This window comes from Lipotes vexillifer, unplaced genomic scaffold (genome assembly GCF_000442215.2).
Source record: "Lipotes vexillifer unplaced genomic scaffold, Lipotes_vexillifer_v1.1 scaffold63, whole genome shotgun sequence".
NCBI classification, from domain to species: Eukaryota; Metazoa; Chordata; class Mammalia; order Artiodactyla; family Lipotidae; genus Lipotes; species Lipotes vexillifer.
In genome coordinates this window covers 2,939,182-2,954,233 of record NW_006784492.1, presented here as the reverse complement: position 1 = coordinate 2,954,233, position 15,052 = coordinate 2,939,182, and the positions used below count along the sequence as shown (strand labels likewise).

General features: G+C 47.5%; 1 protein-coding gene across 2 annotated transcripts in view; it reads left to right on the top strand.

Annotated features, from left to right (window-relative positions):
- The first annotated feature begins 3,332 nt into the window (after positions 1-3,332).
- The window catches only part of NOCT (nocturnin), a 23,173-nt gene continuing 11,453 nt past the window's right edge, over positions 3,333-15,052 (top strand). Inside the window, exon 1 of one of the 2 annotated variants that reach the window (XM_007456888.1) lies at positions 3,333-3,751. In XM_007456888.1, the coding sequence (XP_007456950.1) occupies positions 3,562-3,751 (190 nt within the window). In that variant the 5' untranslated portion in view covers positions 3,333-3,561. Of the gene's footprint in view, positions 3,752-12,029; positions 12,080-15,052 lie in introns of those variants that run through there. The other variant, XM_007456889.1, reaches the window with a different exon arrangement.

The following is a 15,052-nucleotide window of genomic DNA, read 5'->3' as shown; positions in this document are numbered from 1 at the left end:
CTCACCACATTTTTTTTTTTGGCTGCATTGGGTCTTTGTTCTGGTGCGCAGGCTCTAGGGCACAGGCTCACTAGTTGTGGCACACGGGCTTAGTTGCTCTGCGGCATGCGGGATCTTCCCCGACCAGGGATCGAACCTGTGTCCCCTACATTGTCAGGCCGATTCTTAACCACTGTGCCACCAGGCAAGTCCCTCAAAGCACTTTTCTTCCAACACTTTATTATGAATATTTCCAAACACGTGGGAAAGAAAAAGAATTGTAAGTGAACTCCCATAGACCCTAGATTCTAATTCAACATTTTGCTATATTTGCAAAACGCTTTTTTTTTTTTTTTTTTTTTTTTGGGGGGGCCGCGGCCCTCTCACTGTTGTGGCCTCTCCCGTTGCGGAGTACAGGCTCCAGACGCACAGGCTCAGCGGCCATGGCTCACGGGCCTAGCCGCTCCACGGCATGTGGGATCTTCCCGGACCGGGGCACGAACCCGCGTCCCCTGCATCGGCAGGCGGACTCTCACCCACTGTGCCACCAGGGAAGCCCCTGCAAAACGCTTTTTTTTTTTTTTTGGGGGGGCCGCGGCCCTCTCACTGTTGTGGCCTCTCCCGTTGCGGAGTACAGGCTCCAGACGCACAGGCTCAGCGGCCATGGCTCACGGGCCTAGCCGCTCCACGGCATGTGGGATCTTCCCGGACCGGGGCACGAACCCGCGTCCCCTGCATCGGCAGGCGGACTCTCACCCACTGTGCCACCAGGGAAGCCCCTGCAAAACGCTTTTTTTTTTTTTTTGGGGGGGCCGCGGCCCTCTCACTGTTGTGGCCTCTCCCGTTGCGGAGTACAGGCTCCAGACGCACAGGCTCAGCGGCCATGGCTCACGGGCCTAGCCGCTCCACGGCATGTGGGATCTTCCCGGACCGGGGCACGAACCCGCGTCCCCTGCATCGGCAGGCGGACTCTCACCCACTGTGCCACCAGGGAAGCCCCTGCAAAACGCTTTTTTTTTTTTTTTGGGGGGGCCGCGGCCCTCTCACTGTTGTGGCCTCTCCCGTTGCGGAGTACAGGCTCCAGACGCACAGGCTCAGCGGCCATGGCTCACGGGCCTAGCCGCTCCACGGCATGTGGGATCTTCCCGGACCGGGGCACGAACCCGCGTCCCCTGCATCGGCAGGCGGACTCTCACCCACTGTGCCACCAGGGAAGCCCCTGCAAAACGCTTTTTTTTTTTTTTTGGGGGGGCCGCGGCCCTCTCACTGTTGTGGCCTCTCCCGTTGCGGAGTACAGGCTCCAGACGCACAGGCTCAGCGGCCATGGCTCACGGGCCTAGCCGCTCCACGGCATGTGGGATCTTCCCGGACCGGGGCACGAACCCGCGTCCCCTGCATCGGCAGGCGGACTCTCACCCACTGTGCCACCAGGGAAGCCCCTGCAAAACGCTTTTTTTTTTTTTTTGGGGGGGCCGCGGCCCTCTCACTGTTGTGGCCTCTCCCGTTGCGGAGTACAGGCTCCAGACGCACAGGCTCAGCGGCCATGGCTCACGGGCCTAGCCGCTCCACGGCATGTGGGATCTTCCCGGACCGGGGCACGAACCCGCGTCCCCTGCATCGGCAGGCGGACTCTCACCCACTGTGCCACCAGGGAAGCCCCTGCAAAACGCTTTTTTTTTTTTTTTGGGGGGGCCGCGGCCCTCTCACTGTTGTGGCCTCTCCCGTTGCGGAGTACAGGCTCCAGACGCACAGGCTCAGCGGCCATGGCTCACGGGCCTAGCCGCTCCACGGCATGTGGGATCTTCCCAAACCCGGGCACAAACCCATGTCCCCTGCATCGGCAGGCGGACTCTCAACCACTGTGCCACCAGGGAAGCCCCTGCAAAACGCTTTTTATAGGCTAGTTTTATCAGCACTTTTTATTTCACCTAGTGACTAAGGTATGATTCTGTCTGTTTTTATAGACAAGGAAAGTGAGACTAAGAGATTTAATGATTTGCCACGAAGCATATCTCCCAGGAGTTATGATCAACCTGTGCCAGCTGATGGCAACCACACCTTCCGAGTGTCAGATATATAGCCCAGGCCTGAACATACATTGAATATCCTCAGTAATGAAAAGCTTCCAATTCCTCAAGACAGGAGAATCACCAGAACCATGGGAAATCCGGCAAGAAAACATTTCTAGGTCATGAATCATTCAGAGAGGAATCCAGTTGTGGGCCTCCCTCCCCCTCACCCCACTTCCCTTCCTGGTTAGTCATCATTTCCTGCCCAAATCTAGCTGAGATATTTCTTCCATTCATTCTTTTCCAGTACTAGATGCAAGTCTAGAATAACTTTTTTATCAGCTGGCCTACTTCTCTCTCTTGCCTTTTCACATGCCCGAGATACATGACCTCAAGGAAACCACAGCCCTAAATCATATCTTTGCGCAGCTCACAAAACAGCTCACCGTTTCCTACCAAATTACGTCTAATATAACGTCTGCCTCCCGCAGTATAACCTATCCAAGCATCTGTCTTCTTACTCCTTAGCTTCCATCCTACATAACTAAGAGTTGTTCTTGTAAATACACCCAGGGCTTTCTTTATACCCCTTTTTCATGTGTAAATCACCATCACTCTCCCCCTGCTCCAAATTCCAAAAGTGTAAAACCGAGACCAAGTCTTTGCCCAACACAAATGCCAAGTCTAATAAACCTTCTAGAAAACGCAGGCCTGTTATGACCTCTATCGCCAAACTTGCGAAAACTTGTGGCACTGATCATAATCTACCTTGTAAAGCTTTATGGTCTGATTTCTCTTGCCACCTTCGGCCCCCTTTGCCTGAGGATAACATTCTTGAGGAAAGGGACGTTGTCTTCCTCAGCATCGCCCTCGCACACAGTGGGGTCTTTATCGCGCTTAATTTCGTTTAACGCAACATGTCCCGCCGACGGCGTCGGGGGCGGACACCCTTTGCCGGATTCACACGTACACTCACACGCACACACGGATGCTGTCTTCCACTCGGACACCCACGTGTCTCCAGGGCCACAGCCCTGGAGCAGTCTTGGGTCTCCCAGCCTGTGGGCGTTTCCACTGCAGCCAGCGGAAGGGGAGGCTCATTCCTTTAAAACCGCCTCAAGGGATCCTTGTTACTTTGGACCTCCCACAGCCCCCACTCCATAAATAGCTGAAGATCCCCTTCCTCCCAAATCAGTATCACTCCGGTTCGAGGAGTCCCTACCTGGTCTCGCCGGGCTCCGGTCCCATGGATCCCCCCTCCCTGCCGCGCTTGGTAGCGCCCGCTTTGTCAGCTCTCTGCGCTCGCCGGTTACCCCCTAGCTCTCGCCGGCTGGCTACAGCCAGCGCCTTCGCGTCGCAGCAGCCGCAGCACCAGCCGCTCAGTCTCGGAGATCGGTGCCCAGCACCTTCCCCCGGGCCGCGGCGGGAAGAGAAGGAGCCCGGGAGCCTCCGCTCAGACGCCCCCGAGAGTCTGCTCGGCTCGCCCACGTCGGCGAGGCCCGCGGGTGGGTCGGGCGCGCGAGGGGCCGCGGCGGCGGCGGCGGCGGGGGTGGCGGCGGCGGCGGCGCCCGGCATGTATCAGAGCCCGCGGCGGCTCTGCTCCGCCCTGCTGCAGAGGGACGCGCCCGGCCTGCGCCGCCCGCCCGGCCCGCCGCCGCGCCGCCGCTCGCCCGCGCCCCCCGCCGCCCCCCGCCTCGCTTCACCCCGGCTCCTGGCGGCGGCCTCGGCGGCCCGCAGCGTCGCGAGGTCGTGCTCCCGAACAGGTGAGTGCGCGGCGGTTCCGGGCGGAGAACGCGGCGGCGGCCAACGCGCGGCCGCCACCTGGAGACGGCGCGGAATGAATGGGAAGCCGGGGGCCGCTGGGCGGTGGGGTCGGACCAGGAAGCGGGTCCCCCTCTCCCTGAGCCGCTGTCTCCGCTCCCCTTTGCGGCTCTGCCCGCGCCTTCCCTTGCCTGGGGCTTGCACCGCGTCCGGTAAGAACCGGAACCCCGCGGGAGCTTCTAGTTTGATCCTTACCGTTCGATGCCGTGGTTTTTGTATTTCTCGCTCTTGACCTGTAAGTTTTCCCCTTCCGAGGCCGCAGATTATTTGTGTTTTGTTTCTAATCGCACTAATGATGGAACATTTTATGCAAACAAACAAAAAATCTAAAGTTACACTTATCTGATCACGTGACCTGCATGTCTTTTAGGTTTGTGAATTTTGAAAAATGTCATGTGAACAGTGTGTTATAACACGCACTGACTCTTTGGACATACATTTGAAATCTTTCGGGAGCCTTCCCGTCTTAATATTTGCGTCATTCTGCGTCCTGTATACCTGGCTTAAGATCTTGCAAAGGTGATGCCGTCTTGGCCAAGAGCCAATTTTATACGTCACGTGCCCTGGATTTCCCCTTTTTGGCCACCGAGGTTTCTGCCTGAGGACCCATTACCGCGGCCACAATCTACATACAAAGTAGTCATACTTTTCAAAATGAGGAATAAAGCTTCTCTTTCAAAACTGGCAATTTTATCACACTAAAAAAGTGTATTTTGGTTGTGCTCAAGTTTATTGCTGTTTAAGACGTATGAGCATCTTAGATTGTAAATAACTACATTTTGCTCCAAAAGTTCTGGATTAACGGTTTGGGGGTTTTTTTTTTTTTTTTGGCCCCGCTGCGTGGCTTGCGGGATTCCCAGACCAGGGATTGAACCCAGGGCCAGGGCAGTAAAAGCCCTGACCCCTAACCACTGGACCGCCAGGGAATTCCCAAGTTTGGGATTTACTTAAGGACGGATTGAGCAGTAAAAAGAATATGTTCAGTGTGACTTTCTTTACTTAAAGTGATCACCCAAAATGTGACTAGGGACTTACCTGGCGGTCAGGTGGTTTAAGACTCGGCGCTTCCACCGCAGGGGACGCAGGTTCGATCCCTGGCGGGGGAACTAAGATCCCATATGCCCTGCGGTGCAGCCAAAATTAAATGAATAAATAAAATAAAGTAAAATAAAATTAGGATGTTAAAGTGGTTACCGGAGACTCTAAATTCTTCAGTGTTCTTAAAAAGGGTTAATTTGGCAGTCACCGAGATCTTTCCAGTTCTATAGGAGTTTGGCACAATGAAATAACTGTTAGAATGGTTACCACCTAATATCTGATAGTGTTTTTTCTTTTTTTATATATTTTTAAAATAAATTTATTTATTTATTTAATTTTGGCTGCGTTGGGTCTTCGTTGCAGTGCGCGGGCTTCTCATTGCGGTGGCGGAGCACGGGCTCTAGGCACGCGGGCTTCAGTAGTTGTGGCATGTGGGCTCAGTAGTTGTGGCGCACGGGCTTAGTTGCTCCGCGGCATATGGGATCTTCCCAGACCAGGGCTCGAACCCATGTCCCCTGCGTTGGCAGGTGGATGCTTAACCACTGCTCCACCAGGGAAGGTCAGTGGTTTTTCTTGCTGGAAATTTTCAAGAGGAACATTGTTAGGTTTGAGGTGGGAGAAGGGGTGAAAGAAAACCAATTGGGGTCTTCCTAGCCGTCTCTCCTATCTTAACCTTTCACCTTAAATTTCCTCCAGGCCCCTCGGGGCAGTTAGTCAGTAGGCTCATCTTGGGAGTACAGATAGCTTGCATAACACACATACAGAGAGCTGTGCTGTTGGCTGAGGAAGAAAGGCCAGAACATTTGGAATCTTAGGCTTTGGGCCCAGAAAGATGTTTAATGAACTTTCTGGAAGTCCCCTGAAGTTTTAGAAGGAAATTGAAAGATTTTATGGTAGTTAAACTATTGTAAACTATTATAGACAGTTACTACTACAAGATCTAGGCAGTTTTCTGGCTTCTGCGCAGTTTTCGCTTCAGCTACTTGTTGGAAGACACTCATGAATGCATTCATCAGCTCATCGCTTGATCACTCATTCATTCAAAAACTTAGAGTCTGTCTCACTCTGTAGGTGCTTTTTATAGGAGGTAAAAGAACGTGAGACTTAGCCTGCCTCTAAGGAGTTTAGTGCCCAGTAAGAGAGGTGAGTTTTGTACAAAGACATGACTGTTTAATGAAATCAAACACCTTTTGTTCTTAGTCTGTTACAATTAAAGGTTTGCAAATGGCACAAGGATGCCAGAGAGTGCAAAGTCCCTTTTAGCAGTGGTGATCTTTTTCGGCTTCAAAACGTGGTCGGCATTTGAGCTGGGCCTTGAAGTGCGGTTTAGGATGGAAAGAGATTAGAACACTTTGCTTGGGAAAAGCCAGGAGCAAAGTGGAAGGCATGAGGCATGGATGTGTCAGGGTGAGAGAAGAGATACCTTGCAAAATGTTTCCCAAAGAGCCTCAGAACCAGCATTAGGTGCTTTTTAAATAAATGCAGATTCATAGATCCCACTGTAGGCTTACTAAATAGAATTGTTACCGGTGGGCCCCAGATTCCACATTACTTAACAAAACCCCAACAATAATAACCCGATTATTCTTACAGGCCCCAAGGTTTAGACATCTGGCTAGAGAAACCTTCAGGGAACTGAAGCTACTCTTCCCTTCAGCACCTTTTTGCGGGGGGATGGGTAATAAAGCCCCACACTTGACCCCATTTGATAATCAGTTCCTTCCTAACTTAACGCCCCTTGGCAATCAGAGGTCACTGGAAAGATGAATGCAGCCTCTTTGCAGTCATCAAATGCTGGGTTATTAGAATTTAAAGGGGGACCTAGCAGTGTTTTGCTACCTTTTCTCATGGAAGGACAGCAGCCCCCATAACGAAGCAGCAGTTGCCAGTTACTGTGCTGGATGACTGTACTGGTCTGGTGTCATCTGTGGGTTTATAAATGCCTTCCTCCTCAGCTAATGAAGAGTTGGCTGAATTACTGTTCTCCATCACTGGAACATGTTGCTTTTTTTCTTGGTACAACTTTAAAAGCAAATACTGGCTCATTGGAGGAGGCGGCTTTATTTAGTATGTCCCTTAACGGTGTGAGTAAGCTGCTTATGAGAGAGAAGAAATGCAAAAGCTTGTAATTATCAAGCTTCTGCAAAAATAAATTGCTTTCTTTGTAGGAGAACCAAGGTATTGTTTTCCTGTAGCATTTAATGGTAAGAGCTTAAATACAGTGAGTTATTGGGGGCTTTTGAATTAGTAACCATGGCTCCAGACTCACATTCAACACACTTGTATGAACATTTGCAAATCATTTAACTTCGCTTGCTGGACTTTACCTAGGGGAAGAAAATTAATAAGATAAATTGGTATCAATTGATCCACAAGTATTACTGAACATAGTACACTTAAAAGGCCAAATATTTTATTGCTTCTCATGGACTGATTGCAGCAGAGATTAAGAAGAAAGACGTGAGTGTGGCTAGATTTGTTGGGAAAAAACTTTGCTTTGAATGTGAGAAAGGAGGGTGAGAGAAGCCCATGTGCCGGAAGAAAGTGGCAGGTATGGGAACAGCGATGAACACCCTGGGAAAAGGGGTACTTGAGAATCATCTGGGCCTTTCACCTGTCTACTTGAATCAGTTTTTCCTGAGAATCGTGGCTATGCCCCAGGTGATTCTCTGGAAAGCCTAGGGAGTATTTTATAAGCTCCACTCCTAGAGGTACTTATTCCTTCTGGAAAGTTTGGGAAACCCGGAGAGAATTCTGGAAGAGTGTTAAGAGTTTTGAGCTTGGGGCCTAAGACAATTCAGGAGGTGCCTGAGCAAGAACGTTTACCCGAGCAAAAGCGAGCTTCAAGGAAAGGAAAGAACTGGTGTATTTGTGAAAGTTCAGTGAGACAGAACTTGACACTGACATTGTAACGGGAGTGTACAATTTATAGAGTAGGTAGGTGGATAACTGTATACTCTGTAGGTTCCTGTGATGGGATGTTTGCTAAAAGAGGTGAGGCAGGTGTATTCAGGTTCTTGGAAGGAGGAGGGAGACTCAGCATATATATTTATTGTTAGGAGTCACTCTAGTCGGGATTCATAGGACCTTGATAACCACATGAATGTTTATCACACTTGATGAATACTTAGCAATTCAAGGTTGATGTGCACTTCTCTCTTAGGGGGTTCATGCTGAATTTTATTTGGAAAATTTTCATGATCGTTTTTTTCTTTTTTGAATTTTTGAATTTTATTTTATTTTTTTATACAGCAGGTTCTTCTTAGTTATACATATTAGTGTATACATGTCAATCCCAATCTCCCAGTTCATCCCAGCACCACCAGCACCACCCCGCCACTTTCCCCCTTGGTGTCCATATGTTTGTGCTCTACATCTGTGTCTCTATTTCTGCCCCGCAAACCGGTTCATCTGTACCATTTTTCTAGGTTCCACATATATGCGTTAATATACGGTATTTGTTTTTCTCTTTCTGACTGACTTCACTCTGTATGATAGTCTCTGGATCCATCCATGTCTCTACAAATGACCCAATTTCGTTTCTTTTTATGGCTGAGTAATGTTCCATTGTATATGTGTACCACAACTTCTTTATCCATTTGTCTGTCTATAGGCATTTAGGTTGCTTCCATGTCCTGGCTACTGTAAATAGTGCTGCAGTGAACACTGGGGTGCATGTGTCTTTTTGAATTATGGTTTCCTCTGGGTATATGCCCAGTAGTGGGATTGCTGGATCATATGGTAGCCCTATTTTTAGTTTTTTAAGGAACCTCCATACTGTTCTCCATAGTGGCTGTATCAATTTACATTCCCACCAACAGTGCAAGAGGGTTCCCTTTTCTCCACACCCTCTCCAGCATTTGTTGTTTGTAGATTTTCTCATGATGCCCATTCTGACTGGTGTGAGGTGATACCTCCTTGTAGTTTTGATTTGCATTTCTCTAATAATTAGTCATGTTGAGCAGCTTTTCATCATGATAGTTTTTTTAAATAATATTTTAGATTACACAAGTAACACATGACCATTAATAAAAATATTTTCCCTCAGAGCTTAAATGTCTTTGTCAGTACTAGTTATCTCCAGAAGTTTAGGCTTGTTTGTCCTTGGTGTTCAAAAGTTGTCAGGATAAATGTCTCAGGTCAGGTGAGCCCATTCAGTCTAAGGACATCCCATGCTTTAGCACAGGAAAATTTTCTATTATTTCTTGGGTTATTTTATCATATTCATCACTATATCATCCCCCCTTCTCATGTTATTGAAAAGTTCCGTTGGACAGATTGTTGTCCATATGGATCCACCCTCTATGGCTCCTCTTTTTTCAAGTCTTTTATCTCTATTTCATGAGATTTTCTGAACGTGTCTATTTTGCAGTCGTTTAAAATTTCTGGACATTTTCTAGTTCTCCACTCCTTCTTTTCACAGAAGCCTGGTCTTACATTGTGTCCTCTGTAGTTGTAAATATAAGTAGCTATGTGTATTTTAGGATTTATAGACCAAATATCTGTTACAACTGTTCATCTCTGCTGCTGTAGTGTGGAAACAGCCACAGACAATACATAAACCTTATTTATGGACATTGAAGTGTGAATTTCATATGATTTTCGCATCATGAAATATTATTAGTTTTTTTTTCAACCATTTTAAAATGTCAAAGATCACAGGTAGCACAAATACAGGGCACTGGCCAGATGTGGCCCACGGGCTGTAGTGTGTGGACCTCTGATCTAGAGGGAAAAATACCAGCAGAATAGTCCTGTTGGCTCCACACTCCATATTTCCATTCATAGCTGTAAACCTGGCCCACTTCGCGAGTATCCCGGGAACGTCAGTGATGGGCATCAGGTAGTAACACAGACCTGATGTCTTAGTGGAGAGCTGCTGTCCCACCAGATTCTTTTCATTTCTGCCTTTTCAGTTTCACTTCAGAGCATTATGCTAGAAAAGCCGGGCTTGTGGAAATGCTTGGCCAGGCCACTAACAATCGAGCACCAATTTTAACAGGTTAACCTCAGCGTTCATTGTGGAGGGGTTTCTTTTTCCCTTAGCCGTATTTTCTAGATGAATCGGGCGTGACTGAAGGTACAGCTTAGCCTTGTCTGGAAGACACTTGGGCGTTCCTGTCTGTGACTGCTGCCTAGCAGAGGTCGTTGGGATTGTCACACTGTGTCTAGGATCTTGTATTTTTAGACACGCTAGGTTGAGAGCCGTGACCTTCACTTGATATCTCTAGTAACGCCATGTGGGTCATTACACCGCTTTGTACACTTTGTGCTGTGCCAGCGTGCGCACTGTGACAGCGGTGACGTCCTCGTGACGTTCTCGGCAGAGGGAGGAGGTGGAATTCGACCTCTTGACCCTGTGCACACCCCTGGCGTGGCTCCATCCGGTTGTCCTGACTCTGGACCAGCGCTGTCAGGGATGCTGCCAAGCAGCGGTCCAGGGTGCAGGCAGCCTTCTCCAGGGCCTGACCCTTTGCCAGTTGTGCAATCCTGAGAGAACCAGGTAATCTCTTAACCTCAGTCTCCGTGTTTATAAAAGTAGGCAAACACAATACCTACTTTGCTGGATTGTTGGAAACAGTAATGAAAATACGTGTAAGGAGTGTGGCACGTGCTGGGCTCTCAGATGTTAAAAGTAGCCTCTCTTTAAACCCAGAAAGTGAGCTTCACTAACAGTAACAAAATAGCTAACGTTTAGCTCCCATTTCGAATGTGCTAGGTGTAGCTAGTGTAATTCAGCGGCCAGTAACTCAGTGAAGAAAGTGAGCCACAGAGGTCAATACCTTGGTCAGGATCTGATTAGTAAAGGAGGAGCCAGGATTGGAAACGAGGCAGCCTAACCCGAGTCCATGTGTTTAAGACCATTTTGCCTCACTGAGAAAAGTGAAAGCTTTTGCCGTAAGGCTTTCCCATGCTTAGAATCCGGTCTCTAGGACCCAGGGAGTGTAATGTACTGCAAGTCCACACTGCGTCACAGAATCTGAAGGTGGTTGTGTGCATTTACCAGGTGGACCTGCCGGGGACGTGTTGCACTGTTCTGAGTTTCGGTGTTGTAGCTGATACGGGTACATAAACACAATGAGAGGGCCCTGACCACAGTCTCACAAAATTCCAAAAATATACAGTACATTTAATAGTGACTCAGGACAAGCCACTTGTGAGCCTCATCTATAAAATAGCCAAGGGGTTCTTGAGAGGGTAACAGGTGTCTCAGCAAGTAAAAGTGCCTAGTGCCCCATAAAGTGCTCTACCAACGTAAGGCGGTTCTTCTGCCAGTGTTTGACAGGGGTCCTTAATTAACACTTTGCTGCCACTTGCCATCCTTTCTTTTTTCAACGTTCTTTTTTTTTAATTTCTATTTTTTTAATTGATTTATTTTATTTATTTATTTTTGGCTGCTCTGAGTCTTCGTTGCTGCGCGCAGTCTTTCTCGAGTTGTGGCGACAGGGGCTACTCTTCCTTTCTGTGTGCGGGCTTCTCATTGCGGTGGCTTCTCTTGTTGCGGAGCACGGGCTCTAGGCACACGGGCTTCAGTAGTTGTGGCACACGGGCTCAGTAGTTGTGGCTAGCGGGCTCTAGAGCGCAGGCTCAGTAGTTGTGGCTCATGGGCCCAGCCGCTCCGCGGCATGTGGGATCTTCCAGGAGCAGGGCACAAACCCGTGTCCCCTGCATCGGCAGGCAGACTCCCAGCCACTGCGCCACCAGGGAAGCCCCTATAGGCCGGTACCGGGTACCAGGGGAAGTGGTAATCAAGGCAGGTGTAGTCCCTGTTCCTCATGGAACTCACGAGTGAAGGACGGGGATTGTAGTTCCGATGTCAAGCGTCATTTAAGTAAGAGAAGAGGCCACGTGTAAGAAAAAGGAGCCGCTGGGGCTTTGCCCCGTGAAGCTGTGAGGTGGGGGGCTGTGCGTCTTTGACTTTTTCAGCAAACACGAACTATACCACATATCCAACACCCAGGCTGTTTTAGGTCGATGGTTATCTTGTGACTGTCTTGAAGGTGGCCGCATGTGTTCAGGAAGCTGCTCTAAGGAGCCCAGTGAAAGCCAGCTGCTGAGTTATTAAGCCCGTCTAAACTTTCCGAGGTGGTTCAGCACGCGGCCAGTAGGTGGCAGCACAGGCTCGCTGTTCAGTGATGCCTTTCCGTGACGTCTGTGCTTTACACTTCTGGGTACTTTACGCTTGGAGGTTTCCGCGGGCCCGAGGCTGGTCAGCTCCAGCAGCTTTTCAGGCGTTGGACCCAGAGAATCCTGGCCTTTCTTCAGTTTTTGCTTTTTAACCAGTATTTTTGCCAAGCCGTCGTTTCAGGAGACCAAGCTCAGGCTGGTTGTGAGAAATTATTAACAGACTGAACGGTTTGGGCAGACTCTAGAAGCAGTTGCTAGGTAAGTAGAGAAATGTTACGTGGAGAGAGGTCTTTCTGCTGAGATTTCCGAGTGCTGTTAGGCCTGCTTGGGGTGGTCAGCCCAGTCAGTTTAGGTCTCATCTGTTTGGGTTCTCATCCAGCCTTCTAGTTACTGATTGAAGGTGTTTTCATTAAACCCTGATCATTTGCCTCTGATGGCTGGCACTCTTAGGAACCTATATGGTGGTCTGCCTGTCGCTTTGGAGTTGCTTTAGTAATCAGTAGCTTAAAGAGTAAATGTATTCTGTATTTTAGTAATTAGCCCACTTTTGCTTTATTAGGAAGATAAAGGGATGACAAAATGGGGGAAGTTTACATACCACTGCTGTATTTCTGGAACCTAAATAATCTGAATTCTCTGGCAGACCTTTAAAGGCTATTACAAAGAAGAGTTATTCCTATAAAGTAAAATAGCAGTGACGTATTTATTCATCGTCATCATATCATCACGGAATGCAGGCATCCAGTTCTCGGTGTATATGGAAATAAGCTTATAGGATTGGGAAATGGCAAGAGGTGGGAGTGGTGCAGCTAAATGAGAAATAAAGGCATGAGAAATAAAGCTGTTATCACCTGCCTTTTGCCTGTATAAATTACATCATGTGCATTACATTAAAGTGATGGCTGATAACTTCCTCTAGTAAAGTGGCTGGAAACAAATGAATTTGGGGCAAAAACCGAATATAATATGGGGTCAAATAAATAACACTCCAAACACATGTAAAATTCGACCCAGAAGCTAGTATGAGTGCCAAATAAAAGTTCAGTAGAGGTTTTGTCAAGATTTCATGCTTTCCAGTATTTTAGCAACCACCTGGATGAATTGTTTGTGCTGCCTTGCCTCAGGAAAGTGGCTTTCCATGTTGCTGTTCTGAACCTTTGACAATCGTTTTAAAGCCCTGAATGGCAACCCCTGTTAAGGTATAACAGCAGAAAGGCAAGCAATTTTGGAATTGGACTTGTATTTATGTGTGAAAAGATTTTTTAAATGGTCGATACTCTAAAAGAAAAAATGACTTTTTTTAAAACAGGTGAGAGAATTCTTACTAAGTTATCCCTCCTTGTAAAAGGGGCATAATCAGAGTGGCTACCTCCTAGGAATGTAGTGAGAATTACTTAATTTGCGAGTGGTGCATAGTAAGCATTCAGCAGTCATTAGCTGTCAGGGGCATCATCCTCAGGGTGGGGGAGGGGCAGAAGGGTGTCGCGTGCTCCTCAGCATTCCTTTGTTCTCAAATTTAAATAACTTGCCTTACCACCTAGCAGTTCTTGGGTGGCTCTGAGCCTTGCTACGACAGTGTTACAAGTACAGAAATAGCATGTGACGTCTCCTTGGTGTCCACTTTGAGTTATTAATTCCCTAGCACTTCCTTTGAATTGATGTCTGTATGTTACCAGAAAGTTTTAGGAAATAAAGCCTTGAAAAATAACTGAGTAAGCTCGTATGTTCTTAGGATAAAAGCTGAAAAGAATAACTGAAGACAGGAAGAAATGAATTGGGACTTCCCCAGATCCCTTCTGATTTGGTTCAGTAACCTGACTTTATGAGAAGAATATTTTTGAGTTATGGAAAATCTAGCTTAGAAATATAAGGACAGAGGTCAGGGAAGCTTGTCCGTGATTTGGAGGTAGTATTAGTCTCTGGAGTGCCGTGGAGACAGCCTAGCAGCAGTGACCTCTCCCACCTTTTGTGATCAGATGCTCTGTCAGTTTGAGAAAAATTCAGATACGTGCTCTGTGTGAATTACAGACATGTCTACTTTCTGTTATTTCATTTCACCTTTTTTAGTTCTCAAAATGTTTATCAAGTCTTTTAATAGTAAAATCAGTTAACATAAGTAATACTTTTGAACTGTTTTCCAAGACAAAAAGAAAGTTAGTGAAAGAGTGGCATTGTTTGACATTTTTGGAAATCTCTTTAAAGTCTGACTTAACAGGAGACAGCCGAATTCTCGTATCTGCTTCTCCATCCAGTCTGTTGTGATATAGTCTGGTTAAAATATATGAAGAAAATTTAGTCTCTCACAGATAATATAGTTGGAAAAAAGTATTTTAATAGCCTTACAAGATAATTGTGGATAGGCTTTTTTTTGTGGCAGTCTCTATGTTAATACGTAGTTATTTGTGACGTGAATCTGATACCATACATATCAGTGAACTTTTGGTATTGGTTATTTGGGAAATGTTGTTTCACTGGGTTATGCATATCTTCCGAGTGTTACACAGTATAGAAATAACTGTAGCTACTCTCAGCGCCAATCTTGTCAGAAACGTTTTTTTAAGTATTGGGGACTTGTCAGGCTCCTGATGGCAGATATGTTTTCCAGAAGTTTTCCTCGTGGGCAAAAACGCTGTCAGTTGTTTTCCTTCAAGTGACAGGCTGACTTCTTCTTACATTTTTGTGGGTGAGTGTCTGCCTCGTGACCATATGTGATGAACTATAGTTTGTCGGTTCTTCGAGGTGAAATGGTATTCCATGAAGACAGGGCCGAGTTCATTTCGCAGCTCAGACACTCACTCACTCGCTTTTCCTTTAAGGCAGCGTGTTTTGCGTGCAGCGTGTTTCTGTGGACGCTCCATTTTGTCACATATTAAAGATATGTCATCGAGGCAGCACATTTAACAGAGATACTTACTACTGCCTCACTAAGGGACATTTTAAAGTAAAACAGGCACTTTTAAACTAAAACCCTGGGTGATGGGGATGCGTACAGTGGCCACGTGCCGACAGGGCAGCGGTTTCACCACGGCTGTGCAGAGAACAAGCACCAAGACAGAAAACGGCACGGGGGGGGGGGG